This window comes from Brassica rapa, chromosome A06 (assembly GCF_000309985.2).
Source record: "Brassica rapa cultivar Chiifu-401-42 chromosome A06, CAAS_Brap_v3.01, whole genome shotgun sequence".
NCBI lineage: Eukaryota > Viridiplantae > Streptophyta > Magnoliopsida > Brassicales > Brassicaceae > Brassica > Brassica rapa.
In genome coordinates this window covers 19,271,510-19,299,450 of record NC_024800.2, presented here as the reverse complement: position 1 = coordinate 19,299,450, position 27,941 = coordinate 19,271,510, and the positions used below count along the sequence as shown (strand labels likewise).

General features: G+C 35.5%; 9 protein-coding genes across 13 annotated transcripts; 5 read left to right on the top strand and 4 right to left on the bottom strand.

The window, feature by feature from the left end:
• Positions 1-57: 57 nt before the first annotated feature.
• LOC103873838 lies at positions 58-1,475 on the bottom strand. The gene is made up of 3 exons (XM_009152243.3): positions 1,214-1,475; positions 395-551; positions 58-313 (listed from the first exon to the last, which is right to left on the bottom strand). Exons 1-3 carry the CDS (start codon positions 1,388-1,390, stop codon positions 171-173), a joined length of 477 nt encoding a protein of 158 aa, XP_009150491.1. The 5' UTR covers positions 1,391-1,475; the 3' UTR covers positions 58-170.
• A 284-nt stretch (positions 1,476-1,759) lies between these two features.
• LOC103873837 (protein LNK1) lies at positions 1,760-5,825 on the top strand. Of its 4 annotated transcripts, none has more exons than XM_018659729.2 (8): positions 1,760-1,974; positions 2,398-2,534; positions 3,086-3,597; positions 3,707-4,013; positions 4,240-4,839; positions 4,973-5,121; positions 5,198-5,333; positions 5,424-5,825. In XM_018659729.2, exons 2-8 carry the CDS (start codon positions 2,511-2,513, stop codon positions 5,517-5,519), a joined length of 1,824 nt encoding a protein of 607 aa, XP_018515245.1. In that variant the 5' UTR covers positions 1,760-1,974; positions 2,398-2,510; the 3' UTR covers positions 5,520-5,825. The 4 variants fall into 4 exon arrangements, with proteins under 4 accessions (XP_018515245.1, XP_009150490.1, XP_009150489.1 ...); XM_009152241.3 differs by having other exon boundaries at positions 1,766-1,974; positions 2,401-2,534; XM_009152242.3 differs by lacking the exon at positions 2,398-2,534.
• Positions 5,826-5,840: 15 nt separating this feature from the next.
• Positions 5,841-7,283, bottom strand: LOC103873835. Its single transcript, XM_009152240.3, has 4 exons — positions 7,025-7,283; positions 6,702-6,819; positions 6,242-6,389; positions 5,841-6,155 (listed from the first exon to the last, which is right to left on the bottom strand). Exons 1-4 carry the CDS (start codon positions 7,220-7,222, stop codon positions 5,942-5,944), a joined length of 678 nt encoding a protein of 225 aa, XP_009150488.1. The 5' UTR covers positions 7,223-7,283; the 3' UTR covers positions 5,841-5,941.
• A 116-nt stretch (positions 7,284-7,399) lies between these two features.
• Positions 7,400-9,809, top strand: LOC103873834 (release factor glutamine methyltransferase). The gene is made up of 4 exons (XM_009152239.3): positions 7,400-8,180; positions 8,260-8,505; positions 8,624-9,158; positions 9,456-9,809. Exons 1-3 carry the CDS (start codon positions 7,431-7,433, stop codon positions 8,753-8,755), a joined length of 1,128 nt encoding a protein of 375 aa, XP_009150487.1. The 5' UTR covers positions 7,400-7,430; the 3' UTR covers positions 8,756-9,158; positions 9,456-9,809.
• LOC103873833 (40S ribosomal protein S28-2) lies at positions 9,106-9,813 on the top strand. The gene is made up of 2 exons (XM_009152238.3): positions 9,106-9,158; positions 9,456-9,813. Exon 2 carries the CDS (start codon positions 9,457-9,459, stop codon positions 9,649-9,651), a length of 195 nt encoding a protein of 64 aa, XP_009150486.1. The 5' UTR covers positions 9,106-9,158; position 9,456; the 3' UTR covers positions 9,652-9,813.
• A 305-nt stretch (positions 9,814-10,118) lies between these two features.
• Positions 10,119-11,721, top strand: LOC103873832. 2 transcript variants are annotated; one of them, XM_009152237.3, is made up of 7 exons: positions 10,119-10,369; positions 10,601-10,712; positions 10,804-10,863; positions 10,944-10,991; positions 11,196-11,249; positions 11,345-11,399; positions 11,486-11,721. In XM_009152237.3, exons 2-7 carry the CDS (start codon positions 10,632-10,634, stop codon positions 11,509-11,511), a joined length of 324 nt encoding a protein of 107 aa, XP_009150485.1. In that variant the 5' UTR covers positions 10,119-10,369; positions 10,601-10,631; the 3' UTR covers positions 11,512-11,721. The 2 variants fall into 2 exon arrangements, with proteins under 2 accessions (XP_009150485.1, XP_009150483.1); XM_009152235.3 differs by having other exon boundaries at positions 10,120-10,369; positions 10,801-10,863.
• Positions 11,722-18,839: 7,118 nt separating this feature from the next.
• On the top strand, positions 18,840-23,216 carry LOC103873831 (peroxidase 71). The gene is made up of 3 exons (XM_009152234.3): positions 18,840-20,009; positions 20,109-20,271; positions 20,467-23,216. The coding sequence occupies exons 1-3, from the start codon at positions 19,590-19,592 to the stop codon at positions 20,868-20,870; spliced, it is 987 nt and encodes a 328-aa protein (XP_009150482.1). The 5' UTR covers positions 18,840-19,589; the 3' UTR covers positions 20,871-23,216.
• Positions 22,546-25,680, bottom strand: LOC117126125. The gene is made up of 2 exons (XM_033273533.1): positions 25,300-25,680; positions 22,546-22,713 (listed from the first exon to the last, which is right to left on the bottom strand). Exons 1-2 carry the CDS (start codon positions 25,678-25,680, stop codon positions 22,546-22,548), a joined length of 549 nt encoding a protein of 182 aa, XP_033129424.1.
• Positions 25,681-26,485: 805 nt separating this feature from the next.
• On the bottom strand, positions 26,486-27,443 carry LOC117126124 (glutathione S-transferase T3-like). The gene is made up of 2 exons (XM_033273532.1): positions 26,687-27,443; positions 26,486-26,562 (listed from the first exon to the last, which is right to left on the bottom strand). Exons 1-2 carry the CDS (start codon positions 27,441-27,443, stop codon positions 26,486-26,488), a joined length of 834 nt encoding a protein of 277 aa, XP_033129423.1.
• Between the last annotated feature and the right edge of the window lie 498 nt (positions 27,444-27,941).

The following is a 27,941-nucleotide window of genomic DNA, read 5'->3' as shown; positions in this document are numbered from 1 at the left end:
AGAATCGAAAGCATCAGGCACATTATAGGCCCATCCCATGTCAAGTTCAGTTCTTGGTTAAATGGGCAATATCCTTTTGTAATATTTTATCTTGGAAGAGGAGTATCATTGTCATACATAAACTGTCTCACAAACTAAGCTTACAAAATTTCTACAAGTGAAAAAACGCATCATCCACTCACACCGCTTTTTCCCAACCGCTCTTTCCCGCCGAGCGTTTGGATTATAGATTCCAAGAGCTTAATCTCGTTATCGCGTTTGGATATCTGTTCTTGCATACCTCGGAGCTCTTCCATATGCAGCTTGAAAACCTCTGAAACAATAGTTACAAACAGACTTCGTTGAATATCATCGACCCGAGAAGCGCATTGACAATTTTAAAAGTTATACATACTTGTGGTGTTTTCAAGCTCTTTTGTAACCTCTTGCGCACGTGACTCAGCAGCTTTTTGAGAAGACTCAGCGTGGCGTTTCTCAGACCGAGCATGAGCAGCAGCTGTAATGGCAGCATCTAGTTCTCTTTCTAGTGTTTGTACCCTTTGCTCAAGTACCTAAAACAACACACAGGCAAAAATGATTGCACTTGGATATTTCATGGTGAAGCCTCAAAAGGTCGAGCCTTTGATGATTTGGTGATTATTAGCATCATCAGTAGACCACAAAATCAAACTACAACTAGCTCACTGTTATGGAAAAGAGCCAGAGGGTGCGATTGGTAATGGCTGTAGCTTTAAAATTTTTGCTGTAGAAAAAAATCTGTAGACTTTTTGATGTGGCTTTAGATTTTATTGCTGTAGAATTTTATGGAAAGCACTAAACAATTGCTTTGGATATTTGGCTCTGCAGAGCACTTGTACAGCTGTAGATTAATTCAAGAGCTGTGGTTTCAAAAAAAAAAATTAAAGCTTGATTGCTCTGAATTTGGTGCTGTGAAAATAAATAGGGCTGTAGACAGCACCTACAGCAACTACCAATCACCCCCAGAATCATAGAACAACAAGACTTGGTTTAGTGCAATTTTGTGATCAAAGCACAGAGATTCTAGCTTCCGAGCTCATATGAGTTTCCAGCTTCACCATCTTATGCAATTCTAGATCAACACTATCACAATGTTATGAATCAACCTAGCTAAGATCAAATCATCAAATCACAGATGCAATCATGATCAATCAGATCGAATCATCAAAATCCACGAAACAAGGCTTTAACGGACCTTGATTGCTCGACCTTGTTCGGAGACTAGAGAAGCTCTAGCGAAAGTGTCTTCTTCAACGAAGACAGCTTTCTTGAGGAGAAGCTTCTGTAGAGAATCGAGATTCGAAGCCATCTCCGTTATGTTCTCTAACGATCCCTTCCATCTATCCTCCCTCCCTCCGATCTCCTCCTCCATCGGAAGAATCAAACGATCTCTCTCTCTCCCGGAGAAAATCAAACTTGACTCGCTGAGCGATCAGCCCAATCTAAAGATTCTTTGGGCTTTATTTTGCTTAAATAACTCCAGCCCATTAAGTACAGTACTAAACTTCAGCCAATAAGAAGAGAGCACGAGTCCAGCTTCGAGAACGTACCAATGACGTGTACCAATGGTAACACTGGAACTGATAGGATCACACGCTGCTCTCTCGTCCACAAGTTCTGATATTAAACTCAGCCCGTTTAACCTTTTGATTGTGTAGCCACGTGTCGAAATCAAGGTCACTTGTCTTTTGATTCTCCCGAAACAAAATCATTATTCTTTTTTTTTTTTTTTTGATCAACCCAAAATCATTATTCTAATTAAAAAAAAAAAGAAGAAGAAATTAGGAAGCCTTCATCGTCTTCTGCCCAACACTACTGCTAGGAAGGAAAGTCATCTACACAGTTTCTTTTAGATCTGGAAGTCGATACTATCGCCAGTAATCTAATCTGCGTTCTGGTTAATTATTTGATCGGTGAAGTTTCGTTGGAGTTGCTAGTGGGAGCTTCTGTGTGCAGGTGAGTGTATTTGGTTGAGAGTCTCTAGGGTTTCAATCCTTCTTACGTTTGGTTGAATTTTAATTTGAATTCTTGGTTGTTATGCGCAATGATTGGATAGCAATCGCAGATTTGATTTTTTGTTGCATTTAGTGACTTAGCTTTCATTTAATGCATCAAAACTGATGAAGTGTATAGTAATAGATCATCATTAGCAACCAGAAAATGGGAGAATCGATTGGGAGAATCTATGTAGAGTTTGAGTCTTTTGATAAATGATGAATAATTGGGAAATAACGTGTGAATTTTAGGATTACCTTGAGATTTTGATGGGTTTTGAGGTCTGGATAAGAAAGATTTGTCTTTATAATACGAGCTGGGTTTCGATATCTTCTGTTATTGGAACGTTCTTCAGCTGTTTAATATCTTATGTTTCTTATCCAGAAGACCAGTTCTAGTTGAGTGGGAGTTACATGTTTTTGCTATAGAGGTGATGTGTCGGGGTAATGTGCATGGTTTTTTAGTGGTGATTTAAAAGAGTCTTGAAGTTGGGAGGAATGTCGGGCTTGTGCTTTGATCAGGTGAGTTGTGTCACTATCGTTTTAATTGCATATTTTATTTTTCTTTCTGGAAATGCATCATATTGGCATGTATGAATATTTATTTGTGAGGGGAGACATGTGTATAGGCTATGAGATGTTGATCATTTGCAATACATGGCTCTTTGTTTAGAGTAGCGCATTGATATAGCCGAGAAGTTCCGACTATCATAGCATAGCATATACTGTTATTCTTCATCCCTGTATCGTTTTTCTCTTTCCTTGCTGATTTTTGTATGTGTATCTTCTGATGTTTAGATTCTTTATTATTATATCACTGAAGAGTTTGCTGCCATGTTGATATCCTCATTTGAAGTTCTCGATATTAGATTGGTATCTTGCTAGCATTGCTTCATGCATCTCTCTCTTTGATAATACTCTAGCACTGTATTTCATAAAATACTTCTTGTTATCGCTGCCACTTGGATGTGTTCTGTGTTCAGGTTTGGGAATTCTTTGTTATTCCAATCTTTCCCTAGCTTTTTTTGTTCGAGTTGCTAATTGGTAGCTGCGTTCTTTTCCTATCTTTTCAGCTAGACAATAATATATCAGAAGAGTTTCATGGTAACGATGATGGTATAGTGCCAAACTCGGCGAATGAGGCCAGTAGCAGGAAGAAACAAAGACATGAAGATAAGGGTAGCGAAAAAACCCACTTAAAGAGTAATACTTTTATCAAGAAGAAGGGCGATATGTTAGGAAGAAACCCTTGGCCTGAGAACAATCGTGCTGTCTCTCCGGTTTCTCGTGACGCAGGATCAGACAAAGATGTTCAGGATATGCCACTAGAGGATGCAAAGATCTCAGATCATGGTTTCAACGGTGGCCACGTCAACGAAGCTGAGAATTTCTGCTCTGCGGATCCCATGTTGTGTGACAGTTCCACTGCAACACATGATGGCGTGTATAATAACTATTCCGTCGGCAACATTCCAGATGCTGAAAATAATCTCAGTTTTTTGAATAGTGGAGATAAAGAAAGCAATGATCTTTTCTATGGCTGGAGTGACATTGGAAATTTTGAAGATGTGGACAATATGCTTAGGTAACATTTAAAAATATTTTCTTTGAGAAATTATGGTAACACATGGGGCTCATCCCTTATAGGAAAACGTACTGTCCTGAGCTTACACTTGTTTTTTTGGATGCAACAGGAGCTGTGATTCAACTTTCGGGTTGGAGAGTATTAATAATGAAGATAACCTGTGCTGGTTCTCTTCTGCTCAGCCAAATGATGATACACAAATCGCGATGTCAGATGATATAAAACCAGACACAATGGGGAACCAAAGAACCCCTTTGTTGCAGGTTGAAGACTTTCTGAACAATAGTGAATCCAACCATGGTGTTGAAGATGAATATGGGTACACTGCTGTCGGCGGCTCGGCTCAAGGAAACTCTTCAGAAAACGTATATGATACAAGTATGCAGAAGAAGGATATATTGATACTGGATGAAGAGGTTAGTCAATTTTTTTTTTTATTTTACATATTTCTTCCTTGTCTGATGACGTTGGCTTCTTACTACATGTTTGGCATACATTGCATGTTCTCAGTTAGTTCTTTAGATATGGCTTTTTGTACGATAAGACTAGTAGGTTTTCTATCAGATAAATATTTCCAGTGCTGAAGTCTTTGATACTCTTCCAGAAATTCATATCAATGCACTTTTTTTTTGTTTTTTACAGGCTAATCTTGAAAAGAAGCAGACTGGTCATCTTCATAATCCTGATGGGTACTCGGATAACAGTTTTACTTTACAGCACAGCGGTCTTTCCAGTGAAAAGATGGACACAAATCAGTATTATCCTCCCTCTGCATTCCAACAACCAGGTGTTCCTTACTCGCATTTCAGTTTTGAGCAGACTTCAAATCAAGTATCAGCGTGTGAAAGTAATTCTGGTATCAAATCTGAGAACATACCCAATCCTTCCTCTGCTTCAAATGAGTCATACACATCAAATCAAGCACAATCTGTCGAGAGCTTACAAGGTCCAACTGTTGATGATGATCGGTGTAGGAAGGGATTTGAGAAGAGAGTGAGCTTGCAGGCCGGGCAAGATTTGCCTCCTTATGCCGCAAGTACCAGGAAGAGTAGTAAGACAAACCCCATGGTGTTTCCTGATGCTGCTACTATCCAAAAGATCGGGCTCGAGGATGACCACAGAAAAGTTGCAGCTAAAGTGGAAACATCAAACAAGCTGGAAAGTTCCTGTGTTAGCTCTGTAGTTGATGACATTTCACTGGAAGCAACAAGTTTTCGCCAGCTTCAACAAGTTATAGAACAGGTACAATTTGTCAATAGATAATGGATGATGTAACGAAAACAATTTTATGAGTTCTGAAGTTGATTGGTAAAAGTATGATATAAACTTACGTGTACATTTGTTTACTTTGTTTATGTGCACTCGCTTGCTCCAGTTGGATGTTAGGACGAAGCTTTGCATAAGGGACAGCTTATACCGATTGGCAAAAAGCGCCGAGCAGAGACATCACTGTATGGATCCAAATGGTGGAAACAGACAGGTGAAAGGTGCTGGCTCGCATCTCGAAAATGGTGAAACAGACAAGTAAGCACCAATTTCATCTCCTGTTATGTTCATCCAGTAGATTCTGTCATTGATATCTGTATTTGTTCTTATTCAGGTACGTGGGCTTCTTGGATATAGAAACCGATACAAACCCGATAGACCGATCCATAGCTCATTTGCTGTTTCATAGACCCTCAGACTCATCTCTTTCATCAGATCACGATGTTCTCTCCTATAAATCCCATCCCATGGTAACTTAAACAAACACTTCTTACGCACAGCCATTCAGACTTGTAAACTCTGTCGCATAGTGCCTCATTTAGTCATCATATTCTCCACAGATTCCTCAGCCCAACAGTAGTCCGAGCCTGAGGATAGAGAAAGACGAGGAAACTCAAGAAGTTAGAACCGAAGCTGTGGCAAGTGACAACAAGTAGTGATGTCAACTGAAAACTGGCTCTTTCACTGCTGAATCAATCCAGATATGGTTGTTCCAGTTAGTTACAAAAGTCCTGACTGTTTCTTCCATTAGAATCATGGATTTTGTAACGCAGTTAGTTACAAAAGTCCTGACGGTTTGGATTCCATTTCGAATTTGATACGCTTGGTTGCTCGGGTATTGAGACATGTTCATTACCTTTGTCGTATGTTCTAAGTTGTTATTAGAGAGGCACATAGCCATTCTGTAGATAAAGATGTTTTAGTGTCTCTTTTTTGCAATGCTATAATCACTCTGCTGTGTTTCTCTCAACATTAAGTACTAAGAAACTTAAGGGTTTTCACTTCCAATAATAGTTTTGAAACATGATGGATTTGGATGGAACAATGTAATAAAAAGAGAAGACAGTTTGGTAACATTCTAATCGAAAGTTTGCCTGAGTTGCATCTCAGTTTCACTTTTCCAAGAAGCGTGAGAGGATTGACCTCTCATTCTTTTGCTCTTCTCTTTATCTTTGATCGTCGAGCCTTTCTTCTTTGCGTCTACGTCCGGTAGTGGCCGGTCACCACAAAGTGGGCATACCATTCCTCTCGCGCTTGTATATGTTTTTGGTACTCCACACTGCAGACACATCCTAAACACAACAAAAGAAACACTAATCAAGCTCTGATTTTGCAGTATGAGTTGATGAAGAGGGAAAGGGGATATATATTCATATACCTTAAGAGATCTGCAGCCTCTTCTGCATTTGGATTGGTAGCAGTAGATATCCGTTTTTCACCATTCTCTGAAGATGGTGGTGCATCAATATCGTTTCTGACTCTCTCATGGATCCCAACAAGTTGAGGTTTTGCTTCCATGACAACACCTATAAACCAATCGATAGAGACAATAACCCATCAGTGTTAAGATAGCTTTATAAGTAGAACCCAGAAAACCAAATAAGAACTCGGTTCCTGGTTTTCTAATGCACAACGTTTATGCTTCAAAGTACCCTTAACAAGCCAAGCTTCTAAAAAACTCAACCTTTCCCATCTATTTCGGGTTGTGAACCTAAACATGAGAACGTGAAAGGCATTGATGTGTACCTTAACAATCTAACAGCATCAAAAGATGAAACTTTTCATTTTTGTAATAACGAAAAAAGCTAGAAAGATGCAAACAAGTGATGGGTAGGTACCTTTAGGTTTAGCTTTCTTCTTTTTGCGGGTAATACGCTTAGCATGCTCTGCATCTCTAGCTGTAGCTTCTTCATCCGCTTCTGTACGGTTGTTTAGAAACTCAGGTGGCCCTGATATCTGCAAAGTTTTTTCACAGAAGTAAATCAAACCAGTTCACATACTTGAAAGGCCAACAAAGCCTAACAAGTTTTCACTATCAGAGGATCTCTCCAATGTTCAAACATAATCCTAAAATTCAATTTACAGATCCAAGTAACTATTTCTTTAATCCACGTCGAAATTTAATGAGTTTTGGGGTGAGAAGATCAAAGAGAATGATGACCTGAGAGAAAACATCGTTAGCTGAAGGAAGGCCAGAGTCTTTAGCAGAGTTGGATGCAGAGAAATCGAACACTGAAGAAGACGATCCGTATCTCTCAACGCCATGATTCTCGTCTTCTTCGTCGGAGTTCTCGTAATCCTTCTCCTCTGCATCTTCTTCTTCTGCAGAAGAATAACCTTGGAGCAGCGTCAAGCTCATCTTCGAAGATCTGTCGTCTCTCAAACAGCCGCAATATCGAAAATCAGAGGAGTATTTGTTTATTTATGCATTCTCGGTTTACATAAAACCAAACCGGAAATTGATAACCAGTCAGCCATTTGAAGTTACATACCGGACATTGTCCGGTTTAGTTAGAAATATTTATAAACCGATTTGGTCTGCTGCTGGAGAGGCAAAAACCTTTGAGATGATAAGAAGCTTTCGGTTAACCTCTTTGCTCTCTGCCGCTAAACCTCTCCGCTCTTTTGCTTGCTCATCTTCTCCGGCGAGAGAACCACCGCCATGCGCGTCGTTTGCAGAGGCAAAATCCACACCATCCCCAAATTCTCTTAGTATAACTCCTCCCAAAACTCCGCTATTCCTTAGAACGCCGTCGCACGCAGCTCCTTTGTCGGAGGTTTGGAAATGGCACGATTGGGCGAAAGATCTCGCCTCCTCCGTAGAGGATTCTTCTCCCAAGGCTGAAGATAGCCTTGACTCTATCCTCCTCCTCCGCGAGCTGAAATGGCTAATCGAAGACTCGATCGAAGACAATCATCCGGTGATTACCAGAACGGAAACAGAAGGAGAGAAGAATGTGAAGATGAGAGCGTCGTTGGAGGAGCTATACGATCTATGGCGTCAGAGGATCGAGAAGCGGCGGCCGTTTCAGTACGTGGTGGGATGCGAGCACTGGAGAGACCTGGTGCTGTGCGTGGAGGAAGGTGTTCTTATTCCGAGACCAGAGACGGAGCTCATCGTCGATATGGTTGAGGAGGTGGTTACGAGAGATGAATGGTTTAAGAGAGGGACTTGGGCTGATCTCGGAACAGGAAGCGGCGCGATTGCGATCGGCGTTGCTAGAGTATTAGGTAGCTGTGGGAGAGTTGTGGCTACAGATCTCAGTCCCGTGGCGATCGCTGTCGCCGGAAACAATGTTAAAAGATACGGCCTTGAGGTTAGCAAGAGATTCTGAAACATTCTTTGAGCTTTGGTTACTTCGTTACGATAGTGATAACGTTTTGGTTTGTATCCAGGGAGTGATTGAGGTAAGAGAAGGTTCTTGGTTTGGGCCTTTGAAGGATGTTGAAGGGAAGCTTGTGGGGCTTGTGAGTAATCCACCGTACATACCGAGTGATGACATTCCAGGTTTACAAGCTGAGGTTGGTAGACACGAACCGAGACTTGCGTTGGACGGTGGTGTTGATGGGACTGATAGTCTTCTCCATCTTTGTGATGGGGCTTCTCGGATGCTTACAAGCGGTGGCTTCTTCGCTTTCGAGGTTGCTCCCTCTTAATAAAAAAATCCTTCACTATAAGTAGATGAACTATGTCTTAATTGTATTAATAATCACATGATTCACCATGAATGATGAATCTTTTGGGCGTATGATGATGCAGACTAATGGAGAGAAGCAAAGCAAGATGATCGTTGATTACATGAGCAATGATCTCAAGAACAGTTTCTCTGATGTGAAGATAGTTTCTGATTTTGCTGGAATCGGTCGGTTCGTGACTGGCTTTCGTCTCTGAGATTTAACTCTACTCGCTGTGGTGCCATTTCCCTATAATATTTGTGTACTAATTTGAGCTACAAAATGTATGGATTTGTGAAATTATTTTTTCCTCAAAATTATGAACTGAGTTCAACGGAAGAATCTTGTTTGTTTGTCAATATCAAGATGCAAGGAGTACAAAAATAACAGCTTTTCAAATTGATAAATCGTATTAGTATAAAATCATTGCCTCATTAGTAAATAAATGACTTGTGATTATAATTGTATACGAATGTGGGCTTTAAAAAGGCCATAGTAGTTTACATAAGCTTGTAGAGGTGGCCCATTTATGCTTTATATAGTTCATCACTCAGCTTCCAGAATTTAGGTTTTTTAGCAGAATCGATTTCACGTAAAGCTCCCGCCGCCTCCTTCTACAGGTTCGTTGATTGCTCCGTCCTTCTGATAACTTTTTCATTTTCGCAGCGCTTCTTTCGATCTTGGATCTTTCTTAGTGTCACTTAAATGTTCGTATAAGCTTTGCGTGATGATTCTGGAGTCTTAGTTTCTTAGATTTTTTCCCCATTGTTCCCGCTGCTCAATGGTCTATAGCACTTGTAGAACATTTTTCTGACTTAGGGAGTCTGTGGTGCAAGAACAATAGTTATTGGTTAATTGTTGGTTTGATCTTTGGTTGATATGGGGATCTTAAATATGCCACGTTTCTGTGAATGCAGAATGGATTCTCAGATCAAGCACGCCGTGGTCGTGAAGGTTATGGGGAGAACTGGTTCTCGTGGTCAGGTGACTCAGGTTAGAGTCAAGTTCACAGATTCGGACCGTTTTATCATGAGGAATGTTAAAGGACCGGTGAGAGAAGGAGACATCCTAACTCTTCTCGAGTCCGAGAGAGAAGCTAGAAGACTCCGTTGATTCATATGCCATTATCTATGAAAGTGTTACCATGATCTACAGTTGCCCTCTTATGTTTCTTGACCTTATGATTGTCTTTTTGTCTAAGAAATACTCTGTTTTAATTACTTGAATTTTGTTAAGACAATGTTTGAATCGAGAAATGAATCTTTTTTCATACATGAAACTTTTAAATCGGTAAAATATTTAGGTGGCAACAATTATCATCTATGGTATATCACACTATATTCTAAAGCTTCTTCATATATGTGTACTAATTAGTAGTTGAACTTTTGATTAACAACCGCATTACATATTTAGTAGTTGAGATCAATCTTGGAGGCGTTGCATATTTTACATTAATCTCACTCTTTCTCTCTCTCTCTCACTCTGACTCGCAAAGTAACTTAGAAGTTATAACAGGAGGTTTAGGATCTATCATTCACAAAATTTTCAAATTTATATTTTCGAACATAAAATAAAGACATGGCCTGTGGTATAACTAGCCTCCACTGGATTAATAAGTGTGGGCTTGGGCTTACGTTTAAGGAGAGCAAGCCCATTTAGTCTTTCAAAAAAATAACGCGGCAGGCCTATCTGGCAGCAGCTGTAAATTATAATAAAAAAAGAATTACCAATTTAACCCTCTTTCTACGCGGATCTTGCGCCTTTCTATCTCAATCATCTTTCTCTTTGACAACAACACAGAGATAGAGCCAATCACAAATCCTTCCTCCTGGTTAGTCGATTCTCATTTTGCCACATCGTTATCGTTACGGCTTTGTTATTGTCAGCTTCGATTGAAATTTGATCTGTTGATTTATGTTTGATTCGATTTGATTCGCCGTCGTTATTTTTATGTGTGTGTTTGTGATCTGATCTCGTATTGAAATTTATCTAATATCGCATTGTGGAGATCTGACTGACTCGCATCATCACATGGTTGATTTTGATTCCAATTCGACTCTAGATTTTGGTGGCGTTGAGGAGACATCATCACAATGTCAAGCGTAGAGGATGCGAAAGAGCAAGGGAACCTCACCAATGAAGCTGAAAAGTCAATGCCATCATCACAGCAAGAGGTATTCCCATCACACACACAAGCATAATAATCATCAATTAATAATAATGATGTAAACACTTCCTCTTGAAATTGCATTTGTGTGTTAGGAGGCTGCTGTCAAGAGCAAGTATGGAGGTCTCATGCCAAAGAAACCACCTCTCATTTCCAAGGTGTGTTAATAATTTAATTCACCTCTAAAGAGATTTTGTGTTTGTGTGTTTCTGAGATGTGTTGTTTTTTTTTATATAAGGATCATGAACGAGCATACTTTGACTCAGCTGATTGGGCTCTTGGAAAGGTAAAAACTTTGTTTCCATGACTGTTGTTCTTTCTTTCTTGTTATCAAATATCAGTGATCTAAAAATCGGACCTAAACAAAACGATTTTCTAAACGTTCAAAAATTAATCTAGACATCCGACTAATCAATAATCTCATATAAAACGCCTAACTATCTTCTAGCAATTTATTAAAGATTCTCTATGGTTGATGTTTTTAAAACAGCAAGGTGTTGCGAAGCCAAAGGGACCCTTAGAAGCTCTTCGTCCCAAGTTACAGGTAAACGTGCTTCTACCACGTTTCAGCTGTGTTTTTTTTTTCCTTTATGCCGGCTGTATCTTATCTTAAGTTTTTTTTGTCTCCATCTCCTACAGCCAACGCAGCAGCAGACGCGTTACAGGAAGTCTCCATGTGCTCCATCCGGTGAAGGTAATTATTTTCTTTTTTTCTCATCATATTCAAAGAAGACTAAGGACTTACTGATCCATCTCGTTGCTCTGTTGATATTATTGCAGATGGAGGGGCTGCTCAGGGAGAATGAGTTTCCGACAACGAGGAGTAGAGGCCAGAGAGAGAGAGAGAGAGGGAGAGATATGGATACTCTTTATGTAATAACTTTGTTATAATCGGTTATTGTCTGTTCATTTGAAACAACAGATATGTTTTTCAATAAATCTTAACTCTGATCGCATAGCGTCTCCAATTGTTATAGTTCTAGCCTTTCTGTATGGAATCTCCGATTATACCTTAATGTTGTTTATGAGAAACCTTCCGTGAAAGACCTAAATCAGGGCAGTCTAATAACAAGTTCAATAGAGCTGTTGAAAAAGATTTGAATATAAAATATATAAAAATTTGAAAAGAATTATATAAATTATGGTCTAAATTTTTAATTTTTTTAGGTGTATTGCCAAATTTAAGATTTTATAAGTTTAAAAGTAACATTAAACATGTATCTATACTATTAAAATAGAAACATTCTGAAAAAAATCTACTTATAAAAGGTTGTTGGACCCTTTCATTAGATTAACATTTTTTTTGATATTCTCTTATTTATCTCTAACAATAAGTAACTCAATATTCAATAACATTATATATCATACCATTCACCTATTTTTACTCCTTCTATGAGTTAATTATATATTTTACAATATTTTTAAACGAGAATATACTTGCGAATTCACATTATCATTAAAATTATTGAAGATTTTGTCATTCATAATTGGTAAGCCCCATTCTCATCTACACAAATCTTACGTGTAGATGACAAATCAAATAGTTTTTTAAGTTTTGCATATTATTATAAAATATATGAGAATTATAATCAGTTTTTTAAAAAATATTATCAAAGTTTTCTAAGTTTTTATCGGGTCAACCTGTGTCGGTTCACAGGTTAATGGCATGATTTTTGGTTTTATCAGATTTTTAATTAATAAGTTTTCCTTAAATCTGAATTTTGTGAAAACATATCAGTTGGTATAATCATGATAGAATATTACATGAAGAATATAAGTCAATCCATATTATATACGGCCACCAGTTTACTGGTCCAATTGCAGGTCCGAATCAAATATGAAAACAATGCTTATATCTTAATTCGTCAAAGGAGTTAAATCATTTTCAAAAATAAAATATTTTTTTCGTACCATTTCAATGTTTCACGATTGGTTTCATTTTTTTGGTTCTAGAGATATAAGATTTGCTCGATTATTAATGAAAGTCAGTTTAATGTAGGTTTTGTTTTTCTTCTTCATTTTGCTACAGCTTAGTTCGCGGTTTGGGATAAATGTACACAAACCTATACACTATATATATTATGTAGAAATTCATTTAAATATATATTTAATTTTGAAAACAAACCCGGTCAAAATCTAGTGTATACTATTAAAAGGGAATCATTCTGAAAAAATCTACTTAAAAAAAGTTGTTGCACCCTTTCTTTAGACTTAAATATTTTTTTAGTCTTATCTTATATATTTGTAACAATAAGTTAGTCAATAACATTATACCTTAGATTTGCCTATTTTTAGTCCTTCCTTTTTTTGACCATATATATAATTGACCAAATATTTTTCTAAGATTACTTTAGTAAATTTGCTAACGTATTATACAACATGGTTTGGTTGACTAAAACACGAACCAAAACAATAATTGTATCAGCTCTCCAATAAATTCTTATGTCACCCGTCATTTTAACAGCTTGAGTAATGTATTTACGTTCAGAAAATGCATACATATAATCACATTGTTATCACATTTTGATTCATTATATAAGTAGATTTCTATTTCTATAGTTTTAACATGTTAGCATCATACTATATGGGTTTATCTGGTATAACACACACTACAGTATTCCTATGTTTACTTTGTTTTCTAAACGATGATAAAACTCAAAAAAAAAAAAATTGAGATCAACAAAGATGATTTGAATAAACTGTAAAAAAGCTCATGTTGGTATGATATGGAACCAATCGTAACAGACCATTTAACTACAATAATTTAATATAAAGCTTAAAATCTACTATTACCTTACTTATTGATCAAATAATTTTTCATAATTTTCAGATGATTGAATATTTGAATTTAATTGAGATTTTTAGATATGATTTGGATTTTATTTAAACTAAGATTACTGGATCTTACCAAATGTCTAACAACTTTGGTAAACGTAACTCTAATAATATACTTGCATGATCTCATTATTTTTCAATATACAGAAGCATAAAATATATGTGAAATATAGTCTCATATTCATTATAAATGAAATAGACCAAAATATACACATATAAACTTCAAACTACCACAAAGTTTCTATAATTAGTGAAGATTTGCCACGGTTTAGTATAAAATTTAAAGAAGTTATTGTATCATGAAAATCAAACAGGCTTGGACATTTTACCCGGACTCGAAAATCTGAAACCGGAACTGATTCAAAAATATTCGATCCGAAACCAAATCGAAAATTTAAAGTATGTATTGGATCGGAAATTCTTCTATCCAAAAGAACCTGAACCAAAGAAAAAAAACAAATTGATCCGACGTGATAAAAACCAATTAATACCTGACTTGAAAAGATGAATATTCAAAACTATGATTTTTTTTGTGTTCTATTTTCTATATTTATTTTATGATTTAGTTAAAATATATTTTTACAAACAATCTTTGTTATTATTTTGTGACATTTTCAAGTAATCTGAAGCTTAAAATGTAAAATCTAGAGTTTAAAAATATTTTATTTTAATTATTAATAGTTTATTTAAAGTTATTTTGTAAAATTTTAAATATATATAACAAATTTCAACTAATTTTTATAGGGTTTGGGTATATCATGTACTTTTAAGATCCGAAAATACATGAATTCAATATGGATCCGAAAATTAAGAGTATTGTACATGTATTTTAATTATAGACCAGAACCAATCCAGACCTGAGAAAAACAGACCCGAATCCGAGAAGAACCGACCCAAACCCTAAAAAAAATTACGAATACCTATTGGATCCAAATTTCTAGGATCCAGACCCGAATTTTTTTGGACCAAACCCAACCCAAGACCCAAACGTCCAGACCTAAGTTTATGAATGAGCATCCGGTACTAGTCAGTTCTTTAGGGTATTAGAGTTTTGAATTTTTGGGTAGGGTTCGAGACGGTCCTCTCAGATACAGTTATGTTCAGTTATGATGTATATGAACCTGGAAATAACCAAATAACTAATGTATCTTAAACATGTTTGTCATGTTTGTAATACTTGAATCGGCCTGATTTTAAAATATAATTAATATATATTTACATTCTGGATATCTTAGAATACGCATTCGGTTTTTGGTTTAGGTCCTGTAAATTTTTTTTCTTTTTTTTAAATCTGAATTCTCCGAGTCCTTGACATTTAGATCCAGTTAGGTATTTGAAATATTTCCGGTTATGGTTCAGTTTGGTTCCTTTTGAAATCGAGTCAGTTCGAGTCCATAATTCAAATAACCCTAAAATACATGTAATAAAGGTACATAATAGTCTAGCTCAATTTGGATATTTAGGAGCAAAAAAATATATTTTAAGTATCCGAAAAGCCGAAAGACGAAACATATTAATTCATATCCAACTATTTATAACCCAAACAAAACGAAAGCGCGAGGTCAAAATCTAGTATATATATAAAAGGGAGAATTCTAATTTTGCCACAATTTGTAACCATTTTTAAATTTTGTGATGAAAAATGACTAAACTAAATCTCATAAATTTTTTATAAATTCAATCCACTCCTTAAATACTAAAATTTAAACCTAAATGTTATGATATTTTTGATTGAAGATATTCTTAGAAAGTGATGTTCACTTTATTGTATTTCAAACAATTTCTCATAAAAATATTAGCCTTTAAAACTATTTAATTAAAACTATTGTTTAAATACCGTTAATACTATTTTGAACAGGGCCTAGAAATAATTTTAGACATCATTGGCCTAACTATTTGATGTATACAGGTTAAGTTTCATCGGATTAGGTAACATTGACAAAGTTTATAAGATAACTATAACTATTAATTGAAAAACTGATGTTAATGTTGCGACGACGTTGGAATCATAAGGCGACGTAGCAGATATCTTTTTTTGTGTAACTGTCGTAGCAGATATCTTCTCCATGCAAATTGAGAAGTATGGTGGTATATGTACTTTCTCTCACTATTTTAAGATAATGATACTTGTTTATATCTTATTGAAGATAAATGGGTTGAGCTGAGCTCATTTATGAAATATTTGCTTCACGAATTTGAGTTAAACTGAGCAACTTAGCTCACTTTGAAAACTCTAACTATGCTAGAGGTGTCTATAAAAGGAGAATATCTCAAGCAACTGATTTTCAGACACTAAATACATAGTGTTAAGAAAATGCATATGTAGTCAGAAATTTATCCTATCAACTCATTAGACATCATGCATGGTTTGAAAAAGGAATAGCACGTGCTTAGTAATCAAATCAAATATATATATTTTCCCTCGAATACACAAAGTCAGCTATTTCATCAACTTTGTTGATAGGCATAGAATTGCTGAATGAAAGCCGCACAATATAACACACATACGTTCGCAGATATTATAAGTAGTTACTTGCCAAATATATTAAATCCAAAATATTGGTATACATCCATATATATACTATGTTCATTGGAACTTCAACACACATGATGTCAAGAAAGCGAAAATATAGAAACCGGAAGATAAGGAAGATTTGGTTGGATATGGAAATCGGAGAAGTTTCACCGGAAGATACTTCCAAAACTGTCTCACTAATTGCCGGATTCCACAGTCGGTGTCCGACTTATCTTATGATGTCTTAGTCTTCTCAAAAGTCAGCTTTGCAAAAACATCATTACTATTCGTAATTTATTGTATTTATCTTCAGTACATGTATTTTGGTAAAACTTTATGGCCACCCCGAAGGCTAACTTATCAGGAAAGACATATATATCATTTTTCTTAAAAATATATCAATTATATTATTTTTCTTCTTTTTCTTAGCATATATATACGTTTTCATTCAAAATTTTTAAATGATAATTATAACCAGTTCAAGATTCAAATACAAACATCAAACAATAATCAATAGTTTGAAAGAATCGTGGAACTCTTGATCTTGTTTCTTTGGTTGGCAAAACGTACAATATAGTAAAATAACGTATATATTTAGTCAAAACAACGTATATCGATGACCAAATAAACGATCAGTATTCAGAGGAATACAAAAATAAGGCTCATAAGTTTTAGGATATATATATATATATATACTAGATTAAGATCTGCGCCTTGCGCGGAATGAATATTATATATATAAATTATTTTATATATTATATATTTATAACATATTATGAAATAATAAATATATATTGAATAATTAAATAGTCATTATCTAATACTTATATAATTAAATTAGTGCGAACATATAAATAAATTTTATAAATCGAAAAAATATTTTTTCTATTTGATATAATATATAATTAAATTTAAATGATAGTAACATATATATGGCATATTTTAATATTAATATTTATTAGATGATGGTTTTTGCTCATATTTATTTTTTTATCATTTGTATCTGTTATAGCAAAAAATCTAATTAGTGATAATAAAATTTTCACTGTGGGATTAATGGTTTAAGTAATTTATAATATTTTAAGAAATTAAGTTGTCAATATTTTTTTAATTTTTTTATCAAAAAAATGTTCAAAGTAAATTTCAAAATTAAGATATTTATGTATTTTTATATGGCATATAATTTAATTTAAAATAATACACATATTTATATATCTTTTATTTTTGAATACTTATTAAATGAGACTTCAACTTATATTATTTTTTTAATTATTTGTATCATGTCATAACAAAAGTTTTAAATTATAGATTACAAAATTTGAATGTGAAACTTTTAACAGTTTTAGTAACTTATACTCGTTTTTAAAAATTCAAAATATAATATAAATAATTTTTTTAATTTTTATTATATGGTTACTATGATTGTTTAATTTATTTTAATAGCTTAAAATTAAACAAATATAATTATAATACACACTTATTTTTATCAAATCTTTATTATTCAAAATTATTAATTGTCATATATACTTTAACCACATTAGGAAATTCCGTAATCTTATTTAAGGAAATAATGAAGCACATTAATAATATATTTATTGTGGTTTAATAAAAAACTTATTATATATTTAGATGGACCAACCTATTTCTCTAAAGATTCTAAGAATCATTCTAGTGATGACACGTGGCTACAAAAAAATGTTGCAATGCTTCTCAAATAATATATAGGGGATGTCCCTACACTAATCTTTCTTTTAATTATCAGAGTAGTGTTCGATATTAACCGAAATTTTCTCCCTAAAACAATCATTTTCTGGTGGCAAGTTTGAAAAAACAATCATTTTCTCAACCATGTTTTAATAGTTATATTCGCCAGAATATATATTAATAGTTAGCTAAAAACATCTATACTATTAAAGCAAAATACTTCTTATGAATCTGCCCCTGAATTTTTCTATTAATTACAAAACATTTCATTCCCTTTTTTAATTGTCTTAATTGTTTTAAATATTTTTCGAAAATGAAAAGTCCAACTAATTTGCTACTTACATTTTTGTTTTTTAAGCCCATTAAATCGTTTTAAATCTCATTTTGTACTCAAAGATTTACGGAATCAAATCAAATAAAAAGAAGATCCCCCAACTTGAGGAACACGCAGAAAAATATTTTAACTGTTTGACATGGTAATTGAATTTTCCAAAAACTAATCTTAAAATATAGAGAGATTCGATTTTAAAGAAAAGATCCCCCAACTTTCTCCCCAAGTTTCTCCTAAAACCTAACACCTCGCTTTGAATCCGATCAATATTATAAATAGGCAACACCGATTTTCTATTCAAACCCACACCTTCGAACAAACCAACAGGATCTACGTAGGATAATATAGGACAAACATTTTTATTTTAATAATAATTAAAAAAATAAAGAAGACAATATTATAAAAATTGACTATAAACAAATAAAAAATCTATTAAAATATAGATTCGACAAGTATTTATTAATTTAAATGAAATTTTAAAAAGAAACGATCCCACACTTTGAAAGTGCGGATCAAAATCTAGTATATAACTTAAACTATAGAAGTCAGAAAATCTACAGCTACAGTATGTAACGAATGAAGGAGTTAACATTTACACAAACTAATAAAATAACGAATGGAAAAGGTTTTGCATTTTTTTTTGGTACTACTTTAAATAAATTAAATATAAAAAACTAGGACGAGTTAGTTTGGTGGTAAACGGCTTGTGGTTGCAAGTATGGACCCGGATTCGACTCGCACTGGTCACTAGGAAATTTACATGTGGACTTACTCTGGCGCCCGAGACCAGAAACCGTTGCCTGACCATGACACACCCTCAGATGTGCGTCCGCGCCACTAAAGAGAATTTACATGCGGACTTGCTCAGGTTAAGTTTAGGTTGTTTTCGCATTGAGCTCCACTTGGAGACCAGTCCACTTTGTTATGGTTCGTTCTAATCCTCTAATTGATATCCACAAACTGTTAACAAAAAAAAAAGATATCCAGAAATTAAAAATGGATGAATCCTAATTACAAACACTATGCCCTTATTTAAGTATAATTTTTGTAACAAATAAAGTAGACTTGAACCAAAATTCAAAACTCCTACGTAAACAATACTTATACCACTACATATTCAATCATTCAAGTTCATAGAATGATCAAAGAGAACAAATCCAAAAGAAAATGCTTTTAAAGTCAACGAGTGGACCAGCTAATACCGCACTGGCCCAAAACAGCACGCGCTTTCGGAGTTTTGAATATCTCACAAACAACGTCGTTTTATCTAATCCACAGCTAGTGTTCCAAAAAAAAAAAAAAAAAAAATCTAATCCACTGCTCCACACAGACACTAGCAAACACTAAAAGCCGGTTTGGTTGACTGACACGTTATTCATTGACTTGTCAACTCCTTCTATAAATAACACCCTAAAACTTACTAATTCTACTCACTCAAAACTAAAAAAACACACTTGATCTTCTCTAGCTAAAAACCCTAAAATATAAACATATCAAAGATGAATTTTGTTAGATCATTGTGCGTTTTCATTACCTTCCTCAGTTGTCTAGTCATCTCGGTCCATGGCCAAGCTGCCGCAAGGCCCGGTCCTGGTTCTGGCACGAGGATAGGGTTTTACTCAACCACATGTCCTAACGCCGAAACCATTGTCCGAAACGCCGTGACAGCTGGATTCAGCTCTAACCCTAGAATCGCACCAGGAATACTAAGAATGCATTTCCACGACTGCTTCGTCCAAGGCTGTGACGGTTCCATCCTTATAACGGGAACTAACACTGAGAGAACAGCCGTTCCGAACCTCAACCTCCGTGGATTTGAAGTCATAGACAACGCCAAAACCCAGCTCGAAGCTGCTTGCCCTGGAGTCGTCTCTTGTGCTGATATTTTAGCTTTAGCCGCTCGTGACTCCGTTGTCCTCGTAAGTTCTAATTAATTAGTAACGTTGCATGCAGTTATATTATTTTATTTGTAACTTTTAAGTAACGTTTTTTACGTGCATGGAATAATTTTCATGCAGACAAGAGGAACAAGTTGGCCCGTACCAACCGGACGTAGAGATGGTCGAGTTTCTTTGGCTTCGAACGCTAATAATCTCCCTGGTCCCGGTGATTCCGTCGCCGTTCAACAACAGAAGTTCTCTGCTTTGGGACTCAGTACCCGCGAGCTCGTCGTCCTCGTCGGTCAGTGGTTTACATTTTACACAATCCAAGACCTATAAATTACCAAAAGTTAACGTTAAGAAACTCTTATATGTGTCCAATTTTTGCATAGAAAGTTTTATTTTAAAATATAGAAAATGAAAACCTTATCCGAAAAAAAATCATCTGCGACTTTTAACAACAACGTATAGTAAACCAGTTGTGTAATTTTAACAGGAGGACACACGATCGGAACAGCGGGGTGCGCTACATTCAGGAACAGACTATTCAACAGCACCACAGGCCCTGCGGATCCAACCATTGACCCGACGTTTTTGGCGCAGCTTCAGACACAATGTCCCCAAAACGGTGATGCCAGCGTGCGCGTTGATCTCGACACCGGAAGTGCAACCACTTTTGACACATCCTATTTCAACAACCTAAGCCGTGGCCGTGGAGTCCTCCAATCCGACCAAGTCCTCTGGACCGACCCCGCAACTAGACCCATTGTGCAACAGTTGATGAGTCCTAGAAGCACCTTCAACGGTGATTTTGCCAGGGCAATGGTCAGGATGAGTAATATTGGTGTACTTACTGGGGCTAGTGGAGAAATTCGTAGGGTTTGCTCCGCGGTTAATTAAGTAAATTATTAAAACAGTGGTTAGTCATGGATAAACTTTCATGGCTGGCTAAATACTTGTTTCTATTATGATTTTAGTTTCAATAATAAATAAACCAATAGAAAACGACATAAGAAAAGCCCAAAAGTGGGTTGGTGAAAAAATGTTTCTATAAGATGTTTGTATTCGATTTCTTTTGGCTTTACTTGGTGAAATTAGTAAAATGTCACTTCTTCACAAATAATTGCATGACTCGTGATGAGTTTGGCTCTATTTTGTATTCTTATATTTTATAATTTCCGTTAACCATGAGTAGACTTCCGAGGGTAATGCTCATGTACCACCAATGATTTAACTGTGGCTAGATAAACTGGCTAAGCAGAAAAATGAGATTTATCTAAATATAATTTAGATCATTTACGAAAGTACAATAAATATGGAATACAATTTGACTATATAAAAAATGAAACAAGGCGTCTGATACTTACTTTACTGTATTAGATTATGTATATTTTGCTACATGTTCTCATCGATTTTGAGAGGTAACAAGGTGACGAAAAATAAATGAGCGAATTAAACCGAAACCAGACTACCACATCTAATCGCATATGTATCGAAAGGTATAGTCGCATACACACATTTGATGTACGTATACTTCAAAAATGATGGGTTCTTAATTAACTTTTTATGCTCATCAAATTTATTAAAATAATGACTAGAAAACATAGTTTAGTGTAGCTTTGGTGTTACGGTCCAATTATGCATACATGAAAAAAAACAAATAATCAACTGTTAAAATTCTGGTCAAATATTCACCCCTTATTAATTTGCAAATATGTTAGTCAATTAATCAGGATCTTTATAATTTTGAACCCCCAATTATTTGTTGCGTTATCAAAATTTATGAGCTCTTAGTGTGTGTTTTTAAACACTTTATGAGGTCTTAGTGTGTTTTGTATCTGTATTTAAGTGGATGTATACGCATAATTTCTATTGTACCCAATGTTACCCCCCAAATATCATTACATTCATGGCGGTGCACATAACAAACTAGTGAATAATGTCAACGATTCGTTAAACTCTCGTGTTCCAGTCTTCTCAAAGTAAAATAGATAGTTGATTGGGCAACCAATTAAGGATTTATATTTGATTAGTGTATAGTTGATAAAAATAAATAATTATTTGTTTTGCAGACAAAAGAAGTTTAACTTTATGACTTTATTTACTAATGTAAATAATAAACACTACAAAAAAAGTCTACATTGATAGCACATTGTTATAGCACGTTTTACTGAACTGCTATCGTAGATGATTTAAAATTTATCGTATCATATAATAGCATTAGATAAATGCTACAAAAGAGTTTTTAGTAAATGGGAACCTAAAAGTAGATCTTTCGCGAAATACTTTGTGAAAATCCCATCACTAATCAATTTTCCTCTCTTAACTCTCATTTTTCACTCGCTCAAAAAGTGACCACTAAGGTGCAAGTGTGAGGATCCACTTTCTTTTAACTACAGCCATTGATTAAAATAAATCTAATGGCCAAGAATGAACAAAGTGAAAAATGTGTTCTTCCACTATCTCCTACCTTTCCTTTCGTATTCTCTATCTTTTTTTTTTCTTTTGAACAAAGGCTTAACTCTTCTCTTTTCTTATCTCATGTTGACATGTTCTTCTTCATCCTTAAACAAAATTACCCCGTAAACAAATCTGTCACAACCACCACCATCACCATCATCTCTGTCTCCTCGTTCTCTACCTCCGCCAATGAAGCTGTCTCAGCCACCATCACCATAACCTCCGCCGCTGCCACCATCATCTTAATCTCCACCCCCTCGTTATCTATCTCCGCTAATGAACTCTGTTTCAACCATCACCACAAAATCTCTTTTTATCAATTCTCTTATCAAAGCTTCTTCTTGTCCAGATGCAGATTCATAAAGAAGATAGAGTTTTCTCCACCATCGATTCAAGATCTGATGCGAGGAATGAGAGATTGGCCGGAAGCGGAGACATGATGAAGCCGGAATCATAGAAAGCGGTGACAAGGTGAAGCCAGAAGTGGAGACAGCGATGAAGCTACGGTGGAGGCGGTGAAGCCAAAGGAGTAGTAACGGAAGCTGGGCATAGAGAGGAAGAATACGACGAAATTCATGGCTGGGTACGGAAGATGACAAGCACAGTGGAGAAGAAGAAGTGGTGGTCGTGGTGGAGAGCGACGGAGATTAGTGGTGGTCATTAGCGGCGGGGACATTAGGTTTAGAATTTTTTTTTGGTTTACATTTTAACTTTGGTTTATTGTAAACCGATTCATATTTGTAAACCATATTTAACTTTAATGAATAAATAAAATTTCTTTTTAAATTTAAAATTTGTTATTGTAGAAAAACCTAAGATTATCTATCATAACACAAAATATAAATCGTAATCGATTTATAACAAAAAAGTAAAGTTATAGTTACCTTAATAACATCATCTAAATATTGCTATCGTATCTGCACATTTCATAGCGTCAAGAAAAAAAGCTATCATAGAAAAGGTACCTACGATGGCTGCCGATGACATAGCATAACAGAAAACGCTATGAAAACCCTACTATAGCATTTTTCGTGTGCTAAGAATGTACATATTTCTTGTAGTGAAAGCAAAATAAAGCATATTAGCCAATGCAACAACAACAAACAAAAGAGACAAAAATACAATATATTAAACCATATATAATCATGAATTTGAGCATATCTTTAACTTTGTCACTGACATTTTTTTGCAATGCAACTGTTTAATAAACTTTGGCAATCCTACAAGCTATTATAGTTAATTAATATGGTACATGTACGTGTATTAATTAAGTTTGACTGTGTTATTAAGTGAATGCATTAGCTGTATTGATGTAGACCGAGCAAGCAATTATTTTCACACTTCAAATGATTTATTAGATTTTTAGCTGATGCCTTCTTCACTATATAAGTTGTCCTTAAATTGCATATGACTGTAATTTTATACATAATTAGTGTAGGTTTTTTTTTTTTGCAGAAATGTTAAGATAAAGAGAAAAGGTAAGATGGCGTGGTACATGACTCACGAGTCTTGTCAATATTTTGATTCGAAACTAAAACTTCCAAAACATCTCGAGTAGAAGACAACATCCGTGTAAATGGTCTATTATTTCAACGATTCCATTTATATTATATTGTTTCAATTCCTATTTCCTGTTTTGATAGAATAAAATAGATGCCACAATCCAATCGAGTAATTGATTCTATCAAAGTTCCATATCTCCACTCCACCACCGCAAAAATACATTATTTTTCGATCTTTGATTATAAGAGCATCCACAATGGTGATACCCATTGTGGAGTCCTTAGGATTAGATTAATATTATTATTATTATTATTATTTTTTTGAATAGTTAAGGACCCTTGTGAAAAATGTGTGAACAATGGTGAGTCCGAAGTTAGAATCCTTAAAAATAATTTTTTTTTTTTTTGTGAAATATAATTTTATTAATTGCATGAAAAAAAGATACAATGATAAATATAAAGAAATCAAGAAACACTAATTATTAATCTTCATCACCAAACTTGTTCCAAATATTTTCGATTAAATCATTCTTCAATCGTTCATGCATACGCCTATCACGAAGATCATTCCGATTGGGAAACATATTATTCAGATTTGTAGGCCTCTCGGTTTCGACCTCTGAACTTCTGGTGCCGTCTCCTTCTTCAAATTCAGATATATCGTAATGAATGTATCCATCTCGTTCATTTTCGACTACCATATTGTGTAGTATGATACATGCTCTCATAATCTTCCCTATCTTTGCTTTGTTCATTGTAAGAGCCGGGTTTCTCACAATTGCAAACCGGGATTGTAGTACTCCAAAAGCCCGCTCCACATCTTTTCGGGTTGCTTCTTGAACTTTAGCAAATAACTCTTGTTTAGGACTTTGAGGGAGTGTGATAGATTGGATAAATGTTGACCATTTCGGATATATACCGTCTGTGAGGTAGTACGCCAACTTATACGTGTGTTCGTTGACGACTTACTTTACCCTCGGGGCCCGACCTTCTAAAATGTCATCAAAAACCGGAGACCGATCGAGGACATTGATATCGTTTAAGGTACCCGGAGGACCAAAAAAAGCGTGCCAAATCCAAAGATCGTGTGAAGCCACAGCCTCTAAGACAATTGTCGGTTTTCCTGATCCACGTGCGTACTGTCCTTTCCAAGCGGTTGGGCAATTCTTCCACTCCCAATGCATACAGTCAATGCTTCCGACCATGCCAGGAAACCCACGTTTCTCTCCAATATCAAGGAGTCGTTGAAGATCCTCCGATGTGGGTCTTCGTAGATACTCTTCTCCAAATAATCTTATTATTCCGTCAGTGAAATGGTGTAAACACGAAAGTGCCGTGGTTTCACCGAGTCGGAGATATTCGTCTACCGTGTCAGCCGCACAACCATAAGCAAGGAGACGAATAGCTGCCGTACATTTTTGTAATGGAGAAAGACCAGACCTCCCGGTTGCATCTCTTTTTTGTTGAAAGAATGGAATGTTCTCCGAGAGGCGGTGGACAATACGCAAGAATAAATCCTTATTCATGCGGAAACGGCGCCTGAAAAAATGTGCCGAGAATGTGGGATCTTCGCTAAAGTAGTCATTCCATAAACGGTCGTGTCCTGCTTCACGGTTTCGTTCTATATAAGCCCGTTTCTTGTGCTTACTGGTCTGGGCCTCCACTATGTCCTCGTATGTATCTTCGAAGATTTCGTCGAAAATTTCGTCCAATCTTTCTTCGACTCCATCGGATGACGATGATGACATTTTAGGTATCCGTCCTTTTAAAAATATTCCTATCAAAAATTTCAAATATTTATTTATAAATAAATAAATACAAATTTAAATTTTTCCAACTTATACTTTCAATTATTTTCCAACTTATACTTTCATATTTACACAGCAAGCATGTGAAATTATGATTTCTGATCATTGCTAAAAGTAAAATAGATATAGATTCAAAGTGAACAAACGTCAACTATGCGGAGTTCATTAAGAAGTTTTGGTGGTTAGCCACAGGAAAACTCATTTGAAAAAATATTTCTCTGTATAACCTTTCAAACTCATTTGAACAAACGTCAACTATGCGGAGTTTTTTATGACCCTAATTAAATTTGCTCAAGTCTAGACATATTTTTCTGTATAACCTTTCAAACCCGTTTTAATATTTTCTGATCGACTTAAATGTTTATCTTCGTTACATAAGTGATCGACTTCAATGTTTAATTTAACCATTGAAGACATTATTGTCTAAAATATATTAACTACAAAAGTTATTTACATGAGGAGCAGGTGTTTGTGTTACCTAAACAGAAGAGCAGGTGAACCAGTAGAAGAAAGAGACGCAAAAGAAGCTACTTCTTGTTCTTACGAGTACAAAAGTACCAAAATATTACAAAGTCTCCGAGCAACACAAGAAATTGAGGAATGTTGAGGATACTAGTTTTGCTGAAGAAGAGAATACAACATGACAATACAACTAGAGCCATGACTACTACTTATATTACATAATGTGAAAAGATGAACCCGTGATAAGAAGAATCCGTGACATGAGCTAAAGACCAAAAGACTTTCACACCTCCACATGCACCCGTGACTTTAGTTCCAATAACCAAGAAGAACCCGTGACTTGGTTAACATGAGCTGCACCTGACAAAACAAATATGACAACAGTTAGCATAGTTTTAAAATCGCAAGTACTGTAAAGAGGGTTACTACCTCAAAACAAGGTTAATACATCATAACATTTCAGACATTAGTTTGAGTTTAAGACTTGTTTCCATTTCAGAGAGTGGCTCCTTTTTTGCGAGTAAACGCTCTAGGACTTTATGTCTAGAGAGTTTTTCTTTCATTTCTAAAACACCATGTAGCTTTGACAACTCCTCTTTTCTACCACTCTTCTTCTTCTTATTACCAGCTTTCGCAGCCTTAACCCCGAGAGGTCTAGCCTCTGCTTCTCCTAATTCGTCTTCTTCTCCATCTCCCTCAAACACTTGTTTGCGCTTATCCTTTCCTCCGTCCTTAGCCAGATTGGTAGAGCACCATTTCTGGTCATGCCTCAGCTCCCTCCAGCAGTGATCCAGTGCGAACTTGTAGCCGTTATTATTGAAGAATATCTCTAACGCAGCTTTCATCACATCATCATCATTTTGACCACTCCTCTGCTCCCTCAGAGCCGCATCATAGCATCCACAAAACTTGGATACTTGCTCGTTAATTCTAGCCCACCTCTGCTTGCAAGGACCAAGCTCCCTCGGTAGTGTCCCAACCAGTTGCGGGCTTGCGTTGTAGTAGTCGACAATCCGCTTCCAGAAAGCACCAGCTTTCTGGTCGTTGCTGACAACAGGGTCCTTACTGGTGTTAAGCCAAGCACCAATAAGGATTATATCATCTTTCGGATACCATTTCCTCCTCTCCTTCACACCAGACTCATCAGGAACTTGGCTACCCAACCTAACAGGTTCGGGTGAGTCAAGCTCAACTGGAAATTGACTATGTAGTAGGTCTACATAGCCAGACGTGTGAGCCATGTTTAGAGGATGCTTTGTGCCATTCTACTAGCGACACAGAGCATTAAGTAAGACTTCTACAACTAAGAATCAATTAAAGCCAATCAAATCAGAGCAGTTGGGATGATATAAAGTAAATAAGTTTCATTTAACACCAATCTAATTCGACTAAGTACTATACTAGCTACGCTAAGTACTATCAATCCGGTCTAGTCCTAACTAAGAAGCCATTAAAGCCAATCAAATCAGAGTAGATGGGATGAGATAAAGTAAATAAGTTTCATTTAACACCAATCTAATTCGACTAAGTACTATACTAGCTACGCTAAGTACTATCAATCCGGTCTAGTACTAACTAAGAAGCCATTAAAGCCAATCAAATCATAGCAGATAGGAAGGTAGAAAGTAAATAGCTTTCATTTAACACCCATCTAATTCGACAATTCATCCAACGAGTTTTAGGTTTTATTTCAGATAGGAAGATAGAAAGCAAACATAGATTACTATTTGTTTTTAAAA

Coding starts and splice junctions, on each gene's coding strand:
- LOC103873838 (XM_009152243.3), bottom strand. CDS start 1,390: ATGGAGGAGGAGATCGGAGGGAGGGAGGATAGATGGAAGGGATCGTTA. Junction 552..1,213: donor AACAAGGTCGAGCAATCAAG/GTCCGTTAAAGC, acceptor GTGTTGTTTTAG/GTACTTGAGCAAAGGGTACA. Junction 314..394: donor AGAGCTTGAAAACACCACAA/GTATGTATAACT, acceptor CTATTGTTTCAG/AGGTTTTCAAGCTGCATATG.
- LOC103873837 (XM_018659729.2), top strand. CDS start 2,511: ATGTCGGGCTTGTGCTTTGATCAG. Junction 4,014..4,239: donor TATTGATACTGGATGAAGAG/GTTAGTCAATTT, acceptor TGTTTTTTACAG/GCTAATCTTGAAAAGAAGCA. Junction 4,840..4,972: donor TTCAACAAGTTATAGAACAG/GTACAATTTGTC, acceptor CGCTTGCTCCAG/TTGGATGTTAGGACGAAGCT.
- LOC103873835 (XM_009152240.3), bottom strand. CDS start 7,222: ATGAGCTTGACGCTGCTCCAAGGTTATTCTTCTGCAGAAGAAGAAGAT. Junction 6,820..7,024: donor CTAACGATGTTTTCTCTCAG/GTCATCATTCTC, acceptor AAAACTTTGCAG/ATATCAGGGCCACCTGAGTT. Junction 6,156..6,241: donor GAGGCTGCAGATCTCTTAAG/GTATATGAATAT, acceptor TGTTGTGTTTAG/GATGTGTCTGCAGTGTGGAG.
- LOC103873834 (XM_009152239.3), top strand. CDS start 7,431: ATGATAAGAAGCTTTCGGTTAACCTCTTTGCTCTCTGCCGCTAAACCT. Junction 8,181..8,259: donor TTAAAAGATACGGCCTTGAG/GTTAGCAAGAGA, acceptor GTTTGTATCCAG/GGAGTGATTGAGGTAAGAGA. Junction 8,506..8,623: donor GTGGCTTCTTCGCTTTCGAG/GTTGCTCCCTCT, acceptor ATGATGATGCAG/ACTAATGGAGAGAAGCAAAG.
- LOC103873833 (XM_009152238.3), top strand. CDS start 9,457: ATGGATTCTCAGATCAAGCACGCCGTGGTCGTGAAGGTTATGGGGAGA.
- LOC103873832 (XM_009152235.3), top strand. CDS start 10,632: ATGTCAAGCGTAGAGGATGCGAAAGAGCAAGGGAACCTCACCAATGAA. Junction 10,992..11,195: donor CTGATTGGGCTCTTGGAAAG/GTAAAAACTTTG, acceptor TTTTTAAAACAG/CAAGGTGTTGCGAAGCCAAA. Junction 11,400..11,485: donor ATGTGCTCCATCCGGTGAAG/GTAATTATTTTC, acceptor ATATTATTGCAG/ATGGAGGGGCTGCTCAGGGA.
- LOC103873831 (XM_009152234.3), top strand. CDS start 19,590: ATGAATTTTGTTAGATCATTGTGCGTTTTCATTACCTTCCTCAGTTGT. Junction 20,010..20,108: donor CTCGTGACTCCGTTGTCCTC/GTAAGTTCTAAT, acceptor ATTTTCATGCAG/ACAAGAGGAACAAGTTGGCC. Junction 20,272..20,466: donor CGAGCTCGTCGTCCTCGTCG/GTCAGTGGTTTA, acceptor TAATTTTAACAG/GAGGACACACGATCGGAACA.
- LOC117126125 (XM_033273533.1), bottom strand. CDS start 25,680: ATGTCATCATCGTCATCCGATGGAGTCGAAGAAAGATTGGACGAAATT. Junction 22,714..25,299: donor ATGGTTGTGCGGCTGACACG/GTAGACGAATAT, acceptor TGGTTGAAACAG/AGTTCATTAGCGGAGATAGA.
- LOC117126124 (XM_033273532.1), bottom strand. CDS start 27,443: ATGGCTCACACGTCTGGCTATGTAGACCTACTACATAGTCAATTTCCA. Junction 26,563..26,686: donor ACTCTCTGAAATGGAAACAA/GTCTTAAACTCA, acceptor TTGTTTTGTCAG/GTGCAGCTCATGTTAACCAA.